Genomic DNA, 19,085 nt, shown 5'->3' with positions numbered 1-19,085 from the left:
CATTCCTGGTTGGCAAGAAGTTACCCTATTAGAGGATGCTTTCAGAAAGTGTGTGACTTTTCACAGTCATCTCCAAGGGCTCTATCTGAGAATTCCCTTCTTGACGTCTGTGGGCATAAAGGCACCTGATGAAGAAGAGGGGGTACTCAGAGCCTGGCCCGTTGCACCCCCTTCACCACAAGAATCTACTCTCCGGACAACATACCATCAGTACCCTCTCCTGTCACAAGTATAAAGGCCAACCCCTCACCAGAGGAGGGCGACCCTTTGAGGCTTTTTATGTCCCTCATGAAGGGACCAGGGAAGTCCAGCTCAGTGTCTTCCTACTGTCCTGTCCTCTCTGCAGGGTGGGGAGGGAGAATGGTGGGCACCCCCCTCCCCCATCTTTAAAGCTGTAACAGAATCTGCTAGCCACTTGGTACAGAAGGATGTGCAGTGTGCAACTGCCGGGAACCAGGTACACTACTCAGAATCTAGACATTAATGTCATCCCCATTTGGAGATCCCTGGCTTTGTAAGTAAGTGACCTGAGGTCACCCGGCTGTGAGGGTCAGAGTTAGGTTTAGATACAGCTAACATCAGAGCCCAGGCACTTGGCACTCTCCCGCTGTGCAGGCTGTGGAAGAGAGCGTGTCAGCTGTCCCCCAGCAGCTGGTCCCTGTGCCTGGAAGGGACACATGTTCCTGTACCTGCTTGATGGGGCAGGGGAATGGGGCTGGGCTCAGGGCTGCCAGGAGAGGCTCAGCACCAGGCCCTCTGCCTGCTGGCGAGGAGGGGAGACACAGCTTCAGCCCTGCGCCCCGAAAGTCCTACTGGCCTGTTTTCCACGGTGGCCCATGTGAGTCAGGAGGCACTCAGGAGCATGAAGAATCTTCCAGGTAGTAGCGGTAGCATTTGCGGAGCGATGTAGTTCTCAGTTTGCAGAGGAGAAAACCGAGGTCCAGAGCCCCTTCCCAGAAGAGCAAGTTAACGGCAGAGCCTCGAGTGGGACCCAGCTCTCCTGGTTTCCCATCCCGCGCCCATCTCCCTGCCTGCAGGTTTGCAGTTTGGAGCATCTGCCTTCTGAATGGAAACCACTTGGGCTGCAGTTTTGGCCTGTGCCTTCTTTTTTCTTAGAAGAGTTGGAAAACAGTCTATTTGCCATCCAGTGATGTATTACCAAATGTTCCATCAGCCTTCTCTTCCTCAGGCTGAATGTTCTTTGTTTCTTGGCTCTAAAATGGACTCCTTTTCTGGTTCAATTTTCTGTATTGACTCTCCTCCTCTCTCCCTACTCCCCACCCTATAACCCTCTCCTTCCTCTCAATCCTCACCCCAAATTAAACCAACTCAGCGTGTTTCCTTTGCATGTGTTTGGCTCTGGTTCCTTTCCTGCTCACTTTTCCTTTATGATGGTTTCACTTCTTTCAAGAGTTTTTCCCCACCTGAGCCCAAGCTGCTGTCATGACCAGTGTTGGCCAGAAAGCTCTCAAATATTCAGCTTTACTGCAGACTTGGGGGTTTGGTTTTGGTGCTGGCCTTGCTCCCGTAGTGGTGTTTGGTGACTTAGCAAACACCTGAAAGTCTGAGGCAGGGAAGGAGGGATTATGGGTGGGGCAGGAAGGGTCCAGACACCTGCACTTTCATTTACTTGGAACAATCTGTTCTTGTTTCTTAGGTACCCAAATAAGCTGCTTCTCCCCCAGTTCTTTCTCGTGGCGTCAGGCCTCCTTCGTGGACTCTTATTGTTGGGCAGCCGTCCAGCAGAAGGACTCCTTGCAGGGTGACTCTGGAAACCTTCCATTATGTCTGCATAAGGTAACTGGGGACATTGCAAATCTCACCTGTTTGCTTTATAGACGTGGGAACTGAGGCCCAGAGAGGCTGCACCAGTCCAAAGCCACATGGATGCATGTGGCCAACCAGGGCTGTGACTCAGATCGTAAAACTGTAGCACATTAAAATCAGAAGGAACCTCAGAGATTACTTGGTCCAGCACCTTCCTTGAGCAGATGGGAAACTGAGGCGCTCCTTGATTTGAGCTCCACAGTGGCCGGCACCTCATGTGTCTCGGTGGCCTTTCTACCCTTGATGCCCAGCGGTGTCTGAACCATACGAGGCTCTCAGTACATTTTTTATGCCTCATGAGCTTTGTTAGAGAACAGCAGAGTCGGGACTCAGAGCTTCGGCCAGCTCCTATTCCACCACACACAGAGTCTCTTGGAAAAAGTAAGGACCAACGTAGAGGTCAGTAGCTTCCAGCGCATGTGTTACTGCAGCATCGAGAAGCCCAGGGATGACTCCGTCTGGGGGTATTGGTTGCAGCACAGCTTTTGGAATACATGCCTTTGCTTTCTGATGGGTCCACATGCTGCAAGGAAGGGGAGATGCTACCTGGGAGACACCAGTGTCCTGCAGAGAAGAGGGGCAGGTCAGGAGCTCCGTGGTTGGGGGAGTGTGGAGGCAGAGCTCACAAAGGCTGGGTAGTGTGGAACTTGGGCCAGAGTTGGCAGGTTTGTGCAGGAGGACGTTCTCTGCGTAATGAAGCAGCTCCGTTGGGTCTTCTCCGTACTTGTGAAAGTAGGACTTTGTTTCAGCCTGTCATTACTTTCAGCCACTGGTTCTTTTGTTCATCGTGAAAATGAATAGAATGTTTGTGCATTCTTCAGCATCCACCAAGGAAAGCATGGTATGTTAGCTTTTTTTTTTTTTTAATTTTATTTTATTTATTTATTTTTGGCTGCATTGGGTCTTCATTGCTGCGTTCAGGCTTTCTCTAGTTGCGGCGAGCGGGGGATACTCTTTGTTGCGGCGCGCGGGCTTCTCATTGCAGTGGCTTCTCTTGTTGCAGAGCATGGGCTCTAGGCATGTGGGCTTCAGTAGATGTGGCACATGGGCTCAGTAGTTGTGGTGCGTGGGCTTAGTTGCTCCGTGGCATGTGGGATCTTCCCAGACCAGGGCTCAAACCCGTGTCCCCTGCATGTGCAGGCGAATTCTTAACGACTGCGCCACCCAGGAAGTCCCGGTATGTTAGCTTCTGAAAAGCCAAAGGCTGATGTTTGTTTGACTCTCTCCTGCCTTGACCTGTTGCTGAACACACAGTCCTTCTTTCTTAAAAAGAACAGTTTAAGTCCTTTGCTGTGACTCAGGCTTGTTTCCCTCATGTTTATGTATTGCGTGCCATTTGGCACAATGATGCCCTACACTGACTCCTTTCTTCTTTGGGGTTGGGCTTTTCTCTTGGACTTTCGGCCTTAGCGTCAGCTGGGTCCTCATCAACTTTGCATGATGCAGTAGCCCGGGCAGCGAGTAATAAGGATCTTCCGTATGAATGGGCACAGTTCTAGAAACTGAACATCTTTGTTTGCAAATCTAAATGCATGCTGTTGCAGTTTAAATCTGTTTGTTTTAATGGTCTTCTGGGAATGGAAAGTTGTAATCAATGGCTGGGCTGGAGATTGATGGATCCACAGAATAGGAATATATATTCTGGGATTGTCCAGTGTAAGAGTTGGCAGGGACGTTAGAGACTGCAAAACCTTTAGAGCAGGAAGAAATTCAAAGATTGTGATCCAAATGCATTTTACACGTGAGGATAAGGACACCTTGAGAGGTCACGCCCAGGAGTCACAGGACTAGTTGCTGGCTGTAAGATGAGAATCAGGTCTCTGGGCTCCCACTGCCCCTGCAGGATAGGAGGGGAAGTCTTGTAGAGCAGCGTGGGTAGTCAAGCCTTAAGTTTTCAATGTTAGTGAAAGATGAAGGAGCTCTCTTTCTGGTGATGGTAGTCTAGCTTGTTTTGTTGGAAGTTTGGCTGAGGATCTGAGCAGAGTTCTTGCCAGATTCACAGGGCTGGAGACAAAAATTGAATAGGCCAAGTTGGAAGGACCCTGGTCAACACCGTAGGCTTGAAAGGCCATCGCTGAGGAGTGAGGGGTGATCCAGAGTTCAGCCAGCCCTCATAGGGTCTAGAGTCTTGGTTCAGAGCATTTTAGTATTGATTGAATGAAGAAGATTTGGGATTGTCAGTGTCTCTAGTTCACCTGCCATCCAGAAGCAAAAATAAGCCAGTCCTCCCTGGAGGAAGTAACTTCATCCAGAGCCTCAGATTCTTGCTCCGGTTTTTCACATGTGATGTTCAGCACTCAATCAAAAATAACCAGAGTACGAGAGAAAACCCAGAACTAGAAACAGACCCACAGGAGATCCAGATAAGATAGGAGGATCTTACCTGGATAAGTGTGACTTTCTTAGCCAGGCCAAATTCTGTAATCACAGCTGCCTTATTTTCACATTGATGCCTTTTCAAGTGGTGTGTGTATGTGAGAAAGTATACACATCGTAAGATTCACCGTTCTAGCCATTTTTAAGTGTGCAGTTCAGTGGCATTAAGTACATTCACATTGTTGTGCAGCCATCATCACCATGCATCTGAACTTTTTCGTCTTCCCAAACTGACACTCTGTACTCATTAAACACTAACTCCCTGTCTCCCCTTCCCCAACCCTGGCAACCACCACTCTGCTGTCTGTCTCTTTGAGTCTGCCTACTCTAGGTACCTCATATAAGTGGAATCAAATAATATTTGTTCTTTTGTGTCTGGCTTATTTCGCTTAGCATAATGTGTTCCAGTTTCACCCGTGTTGTAGCATGCATTGGAATCCTCTTCCTTTTAAAGGCTGAATAATATTCCATTGTATGTATACGCCACATTTTGTTTATCCATTCATCCATCGGTGGATACTTGAGTTGCTTCCATCTCTTGGCTTTTGTGAATAATGCTGCTGTGAACATGGGTGTATAGATATCTGTTCGAGTCCCTGCTTTTGGTTCTTTTGAGTACATGCCCAAATGTTGCGTTGCTGGATTCTTTTTTCAAGTTTAGAAAGCTTTTCCTGTTGGTTTTCTTTTGGCCTCTCCACACTCAATGGGCTCATGACTCTTCAGCTGGCTGGGACCATCTCCTCCAGGCTCCTCATTTCACAGAGGGGATGTGGAGGACGACGGCAGGCGATGCCTTGTCCAAAGTCCCATGGCCAGATGGGTTGAGCACATGGCCTCTGTCAGATCTCAGGTGTTTTTCACATGTGAAAAGGTGCAGGTTTGATTTGTGTGGCTTCAGAAGTCTAGACTCTCACCTGTTAGTGAAAGTTACCAGTTGGTGAACTTTAGCTTGGCACCAAGAGGGTCTTTCCAGCAGAAGAGCTGTCCAGTGGGGCAGCCCACTGTTGACACAGGAGGTCCTTAATTCAGAGTGGACGTGAAGATGTGTGTCGTCTTCCCATATCTTTACTCCTCACTCTGTCTGTGCTTCCGTCATGTAAAAACCCACCTCCTTAGATTAGTTCTTCGTTCTCGACACCCAGCTATATCCCCCCCCTCATTCATTCAGGACTTTGGTGAGAGTTCTTTACCCTACGGTGCCTTCTGGGTCCTCCCACATGATGCATCTGATGCACCATTCTCTGTCTCCAAGGACTTTCACCTCCTTTCCACTTGTCACCATTCCGGTGGACACCTCGCTCTGTGTGCCTCATTACCTGGAGCTACGTTAGGACATCCCACCCCGTACCGCCACCTCCTGCCCTCCAAGGCCCTCCCCCACCCCCTTCAGAGCAGACGGAAGGTCGGACACGAGAACACCCTCAGCTCCCTGCCATCACACGTCCCCGACGTCCCCACGCAGCACCAGCCTTCCCTGTCCTTTTGGTAAGTGGATGGGGCCCCTTCTCCCGAACGAAGCTGCTCTCCTGTGTGACCCACTGTGCTCCGGATCCTCCTCCCCGGCTGCAGGAACACCTCCTCCCCATCTTTCTCCTCTGCATCCTCAACCCGTCCCTTCTCGCAGGCTCTCTTCCCACTGACATTCTAGCACGTCCATCTCCACCAAACTGGTCTTGCCAAGGTCACCTACGACCTCCCTGTTGCTAAGTTAATTCTCACTCGCTGGGGCTTATGCTACTTGGCTTCTCTGTGACATCCGGTCTTGCGGACCATGCCCTCCTGCAGATGCTCTCTTGACTCTCCGGTTAGAGTCTCCCTTTGTCCGTCTCTGAGAAGTTGGAGTTCTGTCCTAGGCCGCCTCCTCTGCACCCCCTCCCTGGACCATTTCATGTCCCTGGTTTCAGTTTCTTTCCATGGGCTGTTCACAGCCAGGTCTTTGTCTCCAACCCAGCCTTCTCTCTTGAGCTCCGGATCCACACACCCAGCTGAACCCTGAACTTGAACACTTGAAGGTCTGGCACGCACCTCCGGCACAGCTTGTTCAGAGCTGAACTTCCATTTCCTGCCTGTCCCCACTGTGACCTCTAGCTCAGTTAATGACACCACCAACCATCCTGTTACATCAGCCAGAAGTCTGAGGGCCATTTTGACTCTTTCTCCATCCCCACATCCTGTCAGTCACTGAGCCCCATCAGGTCTGTTTTCATAAGGAGCTCTTGAACTCTTCCTCCTTCTGTCCAGCCCCTAGGGCCATCCTTCTGTCCAGCCTCTAGGGCAGCGGCCGTCCTCTTGCCCATCTTGCTGCTGTCATTCCTACTCTCCTACCCCTTTCCACATCATCACAGGTGTTCTTTTTTGCCTGACTGTCATTTCCCTAAACAAAACCCTCCAGTGTCCCTATGAAATGTCTTTATTTCTTTAAAAAAAACAAAACAAAACAAAACTATTTTGGCTAACAAGGTTCACTCTCCCTCTGGCCCTTGTGAACCACCGCAGCCTCACTTCCAAATCCGGTGAACTCCTAATGCATTTTCCCAGTCTCAGCTTAAATATCATTTCCACCTAGAAGCTTCCTCTAAGTCTCTAGACTGAGAGTTGTTGCCAGTTCAGACTGCTTCAAGGGCCAGGTGGGTCAATGTGAAGCTTCCAGGAATAAAACTATGGGCCTGCTGTATAGACAGTAGACTACATGCCCTGCCTCAGGCATTCAGATCCTAGAAATGGGCCAGTGGCCAAGCAGCATATCAGCTTCACTCAACCCTGGTCTGTGTTGCTTGGTTGTGTATTCCCAGAGCAGCCTGTACTTTTCCTGGAATCACCCTGGGATATGGTCATTACTTGCCTTAATTCTCCTTAATTGATTCTTTATTTCCAAGACTCTAAGTTCCATGCAGGCGGAGACCATGACGTGTCTTGTTCATCACTGTACCCCGAGAACAATGCACAGTCCACAGTGGGTGATCAGGGCACACATATGGAAGGGAGGAGGGGAATGAGGTGGTTTGCAGGTCCTGAGCAGAACCGGACTTAGGTCTCTAGGAGCATTCTGACTGGTGCTCACAATGAGGGGGTTAGAGGCACAGGGTTTATGTGAACACTTCTCAACGCACTTCTGATGCCAGAGTTAAAAACCAGGAGACCCAAATTCCCGCCCCAAAGAAGTTACTCAGTGTAATATTGAAGTATGTGTTGGTGTAGTTTATGGCAGTGGTATAATTCATGCTGTCATCCCTCCCCACCTACTTCTTTCATTTCTCCTGCCCTGTTTCTCCTCCCTTTCTCTCCCGCTCCCTTTATTTCTAGTAGCCTCTAGTATCTCTGAGGAGTCGTCTCTGATGGAAATATAGGTGCATTCAAGGGGCCAGCAGGTGGCACCCTAGGACTGTTTGACAACTGGCCTTTTTTTGGTGTTCTGGTCTCTTTGTTCAAGTTCATAAAGTAGGCCACTGTTAGGCAAGATTTCTTTCTGAAACAGAATAGCCAGTTTTTGACTGAAAAACAACAAGAAAATAAAATTAACAAAGTTGTCAAATCTTGCTATATTTCCTTTAAGTGGATTCACAGAAACTTAGTTGCAGGGGTTCTCTGAGGCTTCCAGACCAGAGTTTTTCAAACTTTAGCATTATCTGTGTGAAAACACAGGGTCCTAGGCCCCATCCAGAACACAAGTTGGAACCTGTGGGGTTAAGGCCAGGAATGTGGTTTTTTATCTACTTTTTAGGAGAGTCTGCTTCTGCTGGACCAGCTTGGGTTCCAGTGTAGACACCACTCATCTAAACCAGTGTTTCCCAAACTCTGTGTGCACGCAGATCACCTGGAGATCTTATTGAAATATAGACTCAGATTCAGCAGGTCTGATGGGGGCCTGCATTCTGCATTTCTAACAAGCTCCCAGGTGATACTGAGGGTGCTTCTCTGTGGACCACTCTTTGCAAAGCAAAGATCCAGGGCAGGGGCTGGCAAACTGGCATACCTGCTCCAGCCAAATCCAGCCCATCACCCATTTCTGCAGATAGTTTTGTTGGAATACAGCCATGCCCATTCATTTACACATTACCTGTGTCTGCTTTTATACTATGACAGAGTTGCCTAGTTGTGACAGAGGCCATATGGCTCACAGGCAGTTCCCGTCTGGCCCTTTGCGGGAAAAGGTTTGCCCATCCCTGATCTAGAGCTCTGAAGCCCTCCCAGATGATCCAGTGAAAAAGAACTCCCTGCCTCATAGGATAGTCCATATCATGTTCGTACAGATCTTTAGGAAGGTTTTTCCTTGCTTCCTTGTAACTTGGTTCTAATTCTATGGACAGGAGTCTTTTCTTCTTTCACACACAAATGCTCTGCTTGCCATCTTCTCTTTTATAGGTCTCTCCTCCTGTTAGGTCCCTCCCAGAATGTCACCCAGCACGAAGCCTGCTGCCTTGGGTATCTTCCCTTGAGTGCAGAATAGAATGACATACCCCCTTAATTCTCTCTCCTCTGTAAACTGCCCATGGAATGCATCAGCCATTCTGGGGAGCTCTTCACTCATTGGACTTCCCATAATTGAGGTTATCTTTAAATGCATCACTATCCAAACAACATACATTCAGGAACCCACATCTTTCACGAATCCTTATATATCGCTTCCCCTGTGGCATTTGTTCTTGGTTTACCTGCTTCCTGCTAACTGACCCTTAAATGTTAGAGTCTCATGTCCTCCCTGGTTCTCTTGTCTTCTTCTCCGTGTTCTCCTTGGATGATCCCAGCCATGTTCTTGGCTTTGACCATCTATGAGCTACAAAAGCCAGAGTTGCGAGGATGGCCAGATTTTCTTCTTTTTTTTAGTTATGTACGACACACCTCCACCAGGGCAGTGCCTTAACTACACCTCCACCACCCCTGCCTTAACTACAGGTATCTCACGTTCAGACTCTCATCTTCTCAGGTCTGCCTCCCTCCCCTCTGCTGTGAATCTTTTCCTCCTTGTTTCTTTATTTCAACTACTGGTACCACCACCCATGCCCTCATGTAAGCCAGAAACCCAGGATTAGCCTTAGTTCTTCCCCTTTTCCATCCATCACTTCCAGCTGGGCACTGGAAGGTATGTTTCCCCCTCTGTGTAGTCTCAAGTCTGTCTTCCTCTCCCCACTGCTGCTGCCTTAGTTAGTGCTTATCCCTTACCCCCTCTTTGCTGCAGTAAGCTCCTGCCTCGTCTCTCCTCTCCAGTGTCTTCCTTTCTCCATGGCTGTAATAATCTTTCTAAAATAAATTCCCATCATGCCCTCCACCGGCGGCTTCCCATACTGTGGGAGCTTCATAATTCGGTCCCCGCTTCCCCTTTGTATGAGTTTCCTAGGACTGCCGTGACAGATGACCACAAACTCAAGTAGCTTGAAAGAACAGAAATGTCTTCTCTCCTAGATTTGGAAATCAGGGTGTCAGCAGAGTCGGTTCCTTCTATGGGGCTCAGAGGGGAGGGTCCATTGCATGCCTCTCTGCTAGTTTGTGGTGGTGGCCGGCAGTCCTTGGCGTTCCTTGCCTTGTAGATACATCGCTCCAGTCTCTGCGTCTGTCTTCACGTGGCGTCTCCCCTGCGTGTCTCTGTGTGCTTAGAGGGATACCAGTCACTGGATTAGGGCCCACCTTAAGTTAGTACGACCTCATCTTCACTAGTTACATCTGCAAAAACTCTATGTCCAAACAGTGTCGTGTTCTGAGGTTCAGGGTGGACATGAGTTTTTCAACCTACTACACACCCTTCCAGCCTCAGCTCTTACTGCTTCCTCAGCTGTGGGCTTGCTCATTTACTTTGGTGCCAGGGATGGGTGAGAATTCACCAGGTAGACAAGGAGAAAGAATTCTAGACAGAGGAAAGAGGATGTCTGAAGGGCCACAGAGAGCTGAGTCTTAACATAATAGTGCTTTTTTTTTTTTTTTTTGGCTGCATTGGGTCTTTGTTGCTGTGCACGGGCTTTCTCTAGTTGCGGCGAGCGGGGGCTACTCTTCGTTGTGGTGTGCGGGGGCTATCTTCGTTGTGGTGTGCGGGCTTCTCATTGCAGTGGCTTCTCTAGTTGTGGAGCGTGGGCTCTAGGTCCACGGGCTTCAGTAGTTGCAGCACGCGGGCTCAGTAGTTGTGTCTCATGGGCTCTGGAGCACAGGCTCAGTAGTTGTGGCGCACGGGCTTAGTTGCTCGGCGGCATGTGGGATCTTCCCGGACTAGGGCTCGAACCCGTGTCCCCTGCATTGGCAGGCGGATTCTTAACCACTGCGCCACCAGGGAAGTCCCCATAATAGTGCTTTATGGGTTGTTTGTTGTTGTTTTGCCTCACTGTACTTTCAGACATAGCTCAGACGTTACCTCTTTTACAAAGCCTTCCCTCACCTCCCCAAGGACATCTCTATTCCCTCAGTACTACATATTTTGTGATCATCACTTTTACGTTTTGATTATTTAATTATTAGCTGGTATTGCCACCTGACCTGTGTGGTCCTGGGGCAAACTGTGCACTTCCTCTTTGGGGCCATGCTCCCAGCCCACTGCCTGATACCTGGCAGGTGCCCAGGAGATGTTTTTGAATGAATTTACCCATCTGCATTTAATCCCATAAGACGTGATCACATCCATTTCACGGGAGGAGTCGTTCAGTCCTAATTGGATGCTCCTTTGCCTTAGATGAGCTAGAGGGGATTTGAACATGGAGGGAGGCTGGGGCGGATCCCCTCCAAGGTCCCTGCCATCTGGAGGGTCTGTTGTTCTAACTACAACCCTTTCCAGAAACAAAACAAAATTTTAAGGCAGATAGACTGAAAAGTGTACCAAGTTCTTGGTTTCACCTTGCTGTGAGAAGCTTCACCAACTTTGGAATAGCTCAGCACTAACTAACATGGGCATCGTACAGAATCATGCAGTCATAGCTTTGAAAGATGCCAAGCATCTCAGAACTAATTGGGAGTAGACAGAGCTTAGAAACAAAGCCGTTCCCATCCAGCAGATGTACTCATAAAGCTCGGTAGTTTTTCCATGTTCCTTATTTGGGCAAAAGGATTTTAAAGACTATAATTTAATGCTTTTTTTGGATTCTGATTTCATTTGAATTCATTTTAAAGCCATCTTGCTGCAGATTCACTGCAATCACCTTTTTATTTTTGATGAAAAAGAAAACAGAGGTTTAACTATGGAGAAAAACTAAGAAACGGGGCATTCAACTACATTCCCCTAGAGGTGATCAAGGTACAAGGATATTTTAGAAGAAAGCAAACACCTTTAAACATTCACGTAATACCTTTAAACATTCATTTTTCAAATTGCAGTGAGCTGTGTTGAACTATTCATTGGTGCTAATTATTGCACCGTGTTGGCATGTTAGAAAAATTCCTGCAGACTGTAAACAGTCACTTCCTAATTCAAAAGAACAGTTTGAGATAAAATGCTATTATTCAAGTAGCTTTGAACCAAAAGTGACTTATACACATATTTCACAGCCCCAAGTTAGAAGTAGTGTTCCCTCTGTGGTTCCCAAAGGAAATGTCTGTTTCTTTCAGTTATGGAAGCAGCACAAACTCAACGTCACGCAGTTAAATTTTTATACTAATGGGCACCCTTCAGAGTGACTAGCGTTGAAGGAACACTGCGTTTCAGTGTAGCCAACTATGAATTATGTAGCCAAAATGCAGCTAATCACAGCCTGTTGTGTGTGTCATTGTGTAGCAGCTCTTTGCAAATTGGATTAGTAGTTTTGAGGACCCCATGCCATGCCAGAACCCCAAAGGGAAGCAGCTGCGTTGGTGAGGGCTTTGCGGAGTTTCTGAGCCATTTGTGCTATTTCTCTTGCCCTTGGGGCAGGGATTCCTAAAGCGGGCTCCATGATAGCATCAGGAAGTCCACAAACTAGGATAAGAAAACAGAGGGCAGCTTTATTTTTTATGTACTTCAAGCTAAAACTTAACATTAAAAAAATATGTATGTAAGTAGGCAAGAATCTATAGTGGTATTAGTGCCATGTGTGACTGTCACCCACAGAAATCACAGCTATCTTGGAGTATTTTTTACTCGTCATCACTTCAGAGTTGCTGTGTTGTTGGACCATCTGTTAGATCCCATTAAATGTGTTGACAAAGACGCACATACACATTTGTCTTTTAATGTTGTGACAGCTGTATATCAACATCATCCATTTCCTTTGCGAATTTATGTGTTATTTTATGCATTTAAAAACGTTATTCTTCATAAAAAAAACAAGGAAAGACTGAGGAGCGGTCACAGAACCAAGGTGTCTAGGGAGACGTGACAATAAAACTCAATGGATACCCTGGATGGGATCTTGAAACAGAAAGAAGACAATAATGGGAACACTGGAGAAATCCAAATAAAAGCCTGGAATGTAGCTAATGGTAATGTGCCAACGATGGTTCCTTCGTCTTGACAAGTGTGCCATGGAGATGTCCGATGTCAACAGAGGGGAAAACTGGATGAGGGTTATTCGAGAACGCGCTGGACCATCTTTGCAACTTTTCTGTACATCTGATCTATAGTGAGAGTCACACTCTTACTTGGTCTGCTGCCGGCTCCCAGAGAGGTCGGGGTGGGAGTTTTGTGTCAACTCAAGGCCATCGTAGCCTCTTCCTGTTACAACTCTGAGGAACTGTGGAGAGAGACCAATCCAAAGGCAGGGAGGAATTTTCCAGAGAAGTAAAATAATTTGCAGTGTATTATGGTGAAAGAGGCATGGTTCTGGGATCAGAAAGGTCAAGCTTCATATTCCGTCTCTTATCACCAGCTTTGTGCTCTGTGGCCAGAAACTGCTCTGGGCGTCCTCTTTGCAAAGTGAGGCCATCGGCAACGGCTTTGCCAGGGTCATTGTGAGGACTGAAGATAACGTGCCCACTCAGTAACCTTTCCGTTGGTTTTAGCTGCTGTGTTTTAGTGCCTACGACATGCCAGGCACCATGCAAAGCATTTTTCATAAATTATCTAATTTAATCTTTTTAACACCTGTATTACGTGACCATTTGATAGATAGGGAAACTGAGGTCAGAGGCTCAGCAACCTCGCTGCGAAGGCCACTAAGCTGAGTTTAACTTCAGATCTGTTCTGGCTGCAGCTTCCTGTGTCTTCTCTGAGGCTAAGCCTTTCCATACTGCCCTGCGGACCTGGTTACTGGATGCTTTTCGCTCTCTCTGACTTCTGAATCCCCTCTCATTTGTTTTGAATATACATCCAGATCGGGTTGCTCCCCTCATGACTGTCACCCATTGTGGTTGGCTTCTCTGGGCTTGAGATTATCTGGCTGTAAAATGAGGATGTTGGGTGGCCCTCACGGTCTGTCCACTATGGAAGTCCGTTCTGCATTTTGTGAATTTTACCTGCTTATTTCAGCTGTTTCACGGGGTGATTACAGGATCACTGAAGCCAACATTTTTCTAATTTGTTTTGAGCAACGTTATGCATTTCTGTCATTCTCCCAAATTCCAGAGAGGAAAAAAAACAGAGTTCTAAAAGCCTTAGTGACCTCCTAAAACCATAGCAATTAAAAAAAAAAAAAAAAGAAGAAGAACCCAGAGGCCACTGTGACATTTACATGTTCCTTAATTGCGATTTTGTCAAGGGATTATTCTAAAGGACAGGGGGAACAATTTAATTTTTTGTTTCCTTCTGTAATTAGGGAGGAGACACCATGTGTCACCATGTAGTTGCCAACGATTTCAAATTAAAGTCTATCGAAGTGGAGGGGGGAAAGGTAGTTACCAGCGTCACGTATTACCTGGACAGGTGAATTTAGCCATAAGAAGTAGTTATTGGGTAAGGAGCCTGACCTTCACAAGCGATGTGGGCGTGCACTTTTGTGTCAAAATGAGAAAACCGCTAGCAGCGCTTAGCACGGTTACTTCAGGGGGTGGTCTGTTGATCCCGTGATTCGCTCTCCTATTTTTCAGTTTTTCCCCTACATCCTGTTACTGGTGGCCATCCTGCTGTACCTTCCCTCCCTGTTCTGGCGTTTCGCAGCTGTTCCTCATCTTTGCTCAGATTTGAAATTTATCATGGAAGAACTTGACAAAGTTTACAACCGCGCAATTAGAGCTGCGAAGAGCGTGCGTGACCTGGACTTGAGAGACGGTGCCTGCCCAGCTCGAGAAGTTAACGAGAACCTGGGGCAAAGGTAACTTAGCCCCCAGCAGCTAGCCCATCAGGATTTGGGAGTATGAATTAGCAGCCCTTCTCCTGGCCATCCGGGCTTAGGCTTCTCACTACCAGTACATGGGGAACTGTCATCCACTTGGTGACCCCCCCTGGGAGCCAGGAAGGCCCACTGCCCCAAATCTCACCCCCACCTGTCTGCCCCAGCACCTGTCGTCACATCAAGAGTCCTTCCCTTGTGGAGTGAAGCATCGCTGTCTCATGTTCTCAAATGCAGCGCTGGTTGCTTTGACCTACCCCTTCATGGAGAAGCACAGAGGGTGAAGAGACCCCTGAGCACAGAGAGCAGATGGGAGGGAAATGGGGAACAAGTAGACAGCGCCTTGCTTTTTTCACGTTCTTGCTCCGGTTTTTGTTATTGACAATAGCAATATTATTAATAGCTCTCATTTTTAAAAATACTTAATATAGCTCAGACACTTGAGTTTTCGAAATTACGTTATCTCATCCTCAAAACATCATTACAGATAACGGCATTTATTTATCCCCCCCCCCCTCCTTTTTTTTTTCTAGGTAAAAACACTGTCTTATAGCTTTAGGTGGGAGACCTGGGACCTGGACCCGGTCTGTGGGCCCGCAGGCTAAACCCACACTCACCCACCTGTTGGCCTTCTGCTGCTCGCCTATAGGAGGCATATGTGTTCCGGTTAGGCTAGAAAAATTTTCTTTACCTTATTCTACACACTTGAATGGTAAATATAGGTTAAAAATACAGCAGCAGAACAAGAACTAGCAAATTTATTTAACAAACATTTAACATTCACTAGGTGCCCGGAGTTGTTCTAAGAATTTGCAAGTAGAACATTTAATGAACTAGACCTTCCTTAAAATATTAAGGGGGGAAAGTGTTTTATTATTGCTTTTCCTTCTTTTTTTTTTTAAAAAAAAAACCTGATTTTATTCCCTGGTACTCTAGTGAAGTTACAGGTAGAGAAGTATGGGAGGGAAGGCACTGGAGATTTTCGGTGTGATACTGTTGAATATGTTTCTATTTGACAGTCTTGGTTAAGGGTTTAAATTATTTTTATTTGTTTCTTTTCAGTTTGTGGGAGATATCAGAAAGCCACTTCAAGTACCCAATTGTGGAGCAGTACTTAAAGACAAAGAAAAACTCCAAAAATTTAATTGTCACGTACATCAGCTGTCGGGTGCTGTCACTCAGCATTATACTGTTAGCAGGCGTCTACCTGGGCTATTACTTTAGCCTCTCCTCCCTCTCGGATGAGTTCATCTGCAACATCAAATCCGGCATCCTGAAAAATGACAGCACTGTCCCCGATCGGTTCCAGTGCAAACTCATTGCTGTCGGCATCTTCCAGTTGCTCAGTTTCATCAACCTCGTGGTGTATGTCGTGCTGGCTCCCGTGGTGGTCTACACGCTGTTTGTTCCATTCCGACAGAAGACGGATGTTCTCAAAGTGTATGAAATCCTGCCCACCTTTGACGTTCTGCATTTCAAGTCGGAAGGGTACAACGACTTGAGCCTCTACTTTCTTTTCTTGGAGGAGAATATTAGTGAACTCAAGTCGTACAAGTGTCTTAAGGTTCTGGAGAATATTAAAAGCAGCTGTCAGGGCATTGACCCCATGCTTCTTCTGACAAACCTCGGCATGATCAAGATGGACGTGGTTGATGGCAAAAATCCTGAGCCCGTGGAGATGATGGCAGAGGACCAGGGGGACCAGACGGCAGATCTCAAAGGTAGGCTTAGCTCTCAGGGTGGAAGCTGGGGAAGCCCACAGAGCACCTCTGCAGCCGCCTTTTATGAATGACTGACGGTCTTTCCCCCTGCCCACCGTTGTTAAACCATTTTCCTGGTGTGGTTTTAGGTGAAACCCCTCAGTGCTGGGGGAGAGAGGCGAAAGCATTGGTGCTGCCCCAAATTTCCAAAGGAAAGCATCTAGGTTGTGCTCTCTTCCTTCCCTTCATTCTGTCTTTCTCATACTCCACCCCTTGCTCAAGCATTCTTCTCTGATGTCATTCTTGCTAATTTTTGTCTTGTTTTACTGGCTTTTCTCCCTATACTGCTGATCATCTTGTCTTTTATTCTCCATCGCTTACAAAAGAGACTGAGAGTTTATTGATTTAATTGTCGCCCTGACCCAACTTCAGCTGCTCTGCAATGAGGCTAAGATTAACTGGGTAAGGCAAAGACCAGGAGGTAGATTTATAGCAGAAGTTAATTAGTGCCGATGGGTCCTGCCGAGGGACTTCTGTCATAAATACTTGTTTTCCATTTTGACAGATTTGAATGTACACAATGGAACGAAAATAAATAATGGAGAGCAGAATGCTCGACAGAGACTTCTGGATACTTCTTGCTGATGATTTTTTCCCGTGAACTTCAGATCAGTGACCTGGGCAACATGGGATTCATTTTGGCTGAAACACCTCTGGCAGGTACCCAGCTGGTTCGCAGTAGATGGTTCTCAGCAGAGATACTGAGTATGTCTTACTGAGTCCCTGGTGAAAACGATGGTCAACAGAACGTTGTGGAGGATGGTTCATGAACTTCCTACGAGACAACGTGGAGACAAGTAAGCCACAGCAAACGTAGATGTGTACGTCGTCATCAGACGGAAGGTGGAAAGACTAATCCTAGTAAGAGTAACAGACCTCTTAGTGCCTCAGAGAAAAACACCTTTATGTACAGATGGTGCAACGAGCCTCAGAGCTACTGGAAAGCAAGGACTTTGGGAGGTTTTTTTTGTTCTGTTTTATGAAATAATAATAAACATGTCGGGGTATAATTTAATATGAATCTTGTCTGTGCCCTGGTGACTGTTGGATGAGAAAAATATTCACTGGCTGACTGTGGACCCATAAGTGGATCTGCTCCTGGCAGTATCCTACATTGGAAGAATTGCTGGAGCCTCGATTCTCGTACACCAGGCTCTGGACCCAGCTACCTGTCAACCTTGACCAACCGAGATCCTCTAGCCACTATGTGGTGCCCTCTGCTGCAAAGGGCAGTGGACCCAAGTGCTGCTCTGACTGAGAACTTCGTTAATAAGATAGCATCGAAAGGATATTGTGACTTCCATACAGGAAAGAATGCTTCTGAAAAAGCCCAGTGGGGAAAGCTGAACATACAGAAGAAGTTAATCCAATCACTTTGGAAGAGGTTGTCTGCAGGGAAGTCCTCTGTTGTCAAAAGCATTTGAGACAGGATGTTACTTAAACAAATTCACAGAACACAGAAGGCTTAAAGTGAGGGACATTTTGCCTATTACGATCAGAGCGTATAAATGACATCTGCCACATGGGTGTGCTTGGAGCCAGAACAACTTCGCAGTTTATTTATATTTAAGAACATCTTTTAAAAATTCATTTAAATTTAGAATCGTGTGATGTCAAAATTGAGGCCATTTGGGAAGAACATTCTAGCATTGATGGGGAATTATAGAATAAATGTTACAAATGGGTATATAGTGTATCACCCAAGCATTGTTTCATAAACATTTAAGGCTGACCCAGAATATCAAAAACCTTTTTCCAATTCTGATCATGTAAATAGATCCTACACTATGTTTACATTTTATACAAAATTCTTAAAAATGACATCTGTGGACCTCCCTGTTTTTATTCTTAGAAAGTTAATACATTGCTAGTGGATAATCCTCAGGAACTTCAAAGTTTATGGATGGCTCTTAGGGACAGTTGTTTACCTAATCTAATTACATAAGCTGCTCTCCACCTTTCAGAATATTCACAAAAGCAGATTTTATTTGTGCTTCTGTGATGGTTTCTGAGATGGAAAGCTAATGATAAATATCCAGGATGCAATCAGTGTTTTACATTATTCTTACTGCATAATATTTATTACCATGGAATAATAGTGTGACTTAGAAATGTCAGTAACCTAAATCATCAATTTTGCTGCATTTTTATATCACTATATCTGAGATGTTACATCGCAGTTCTCTACACTGGTTTCTTTTTATCATTTGAAAAATTTCTGAAATATATTTTTCTGTGCTATCCTTTTTTTTTTTTTTTTCAAAAAGCCTCAACTTCTTTATAGACAGCCCCTAATTTATAGTTTGAAGTGGTAAAAGTAGATACATTATTTTAGGAGACCAGGGACTCTCTAAGCCCTGTCACATGTAATTCTTTAATTAGAGCCCTTAACCTCTGTGCACCACCCCCATCCCTACTCTCTGAGTTCCAATAACATCTGTGATGCCCCGGACATCACACTAGTGACTGGCTACAAGGATGTGAATAAGGCAGGTCCTCATCTTTGAGGAGTTTAGAGACTAATAAAAGGCAGTGAAGACAGAGGCAGGTATCTAGAGGAAGAGTGACCAGACTGAAGGCCCTTCCAGAAAACTCCCAGCAAATGCTCTGTGTTCTCAGGAGACACCATATTGTTTTTCTCTTTCCCATCATTTCTGTAGCTAATGATTTTGAGAGTCTAATTACAGTTCTTCCCAGAGGTTCTTTAGCCACGTGTCCCCCAGGCTGAAGCTTAAACAAAACAAAGCACAGACAGTGATTTTGAACAGAAAGAGCTCCAATCACCTTTTGTACCTTACTTGCAGGGTTCGGGGAACCCATGCCTTGGGGTACATGATACTGTCCATGAATAGTCATGGTGCTAAGTCTGATGTGGATGTCTGCTCATACATTTTGGCTTGAGAAAATGTGTTATTAGGAAAGTTAACTCCATCCACTGCTGGCTTAGAGGGAGGACTACTTTTGAGAT

At 46.3% G+C, this 19,085-nt stretch overlaps 1 protein-coding gene across 1 annotated transcript in view; it reads left to right on the top strand.

Annotated features, from left to right (window-relative positions):
- Window positions 1-18,182, top strand: part of PANX1 (pannexin 1) — a 41,456-nt gene extending 23,274 nt beyond the window's left edge. The window contains exons 2-5 of the mRNA XM_059929400.1: window positions 1,658-1,797; window positions 14,116-14,339; window positions 15,420-16,078; window positions 16,623-18,182. Coding sequence (XP_059785383.1) covers window positions 1,658-1,797; window positions 14,116-14,339; window positions 15,420-16,078; window positions 16,623-16,702 — 1,103 coding nt within the window. The 3' untranslated portion in view covers window positions 16,703-18,182. The remainder of the gene's footprint in view (window positions 1-1,657; window positions 1,798-14,115; window positions 14,340-15,419; window positions 16,079-16,622) is intronic.
- Window positions 18,183-19,085: the final 903 nt, after the last annotated feature.

The sequence above is a fragment of the Balaenoptera ricei genome, chromosome 8 (genome assembly GCF_028023285.1).
Source record: "Balaenoptera ricei isolate mBalRic1 chromosome 8, mBalRic1.hap2, whole genome shotgun sequence".
Taxonomy (NCBI): Eukaryota; Metazoa; Chordata; class Mammalia; order Artiodactyla; family Balaenopteridae; genus Balaenoptera; species Balaenoptera ricei.
Note: the sequence above shows the minus strand (reverse complement) of the source record. Positions and strands in the feature narration are given on the sequence as shown.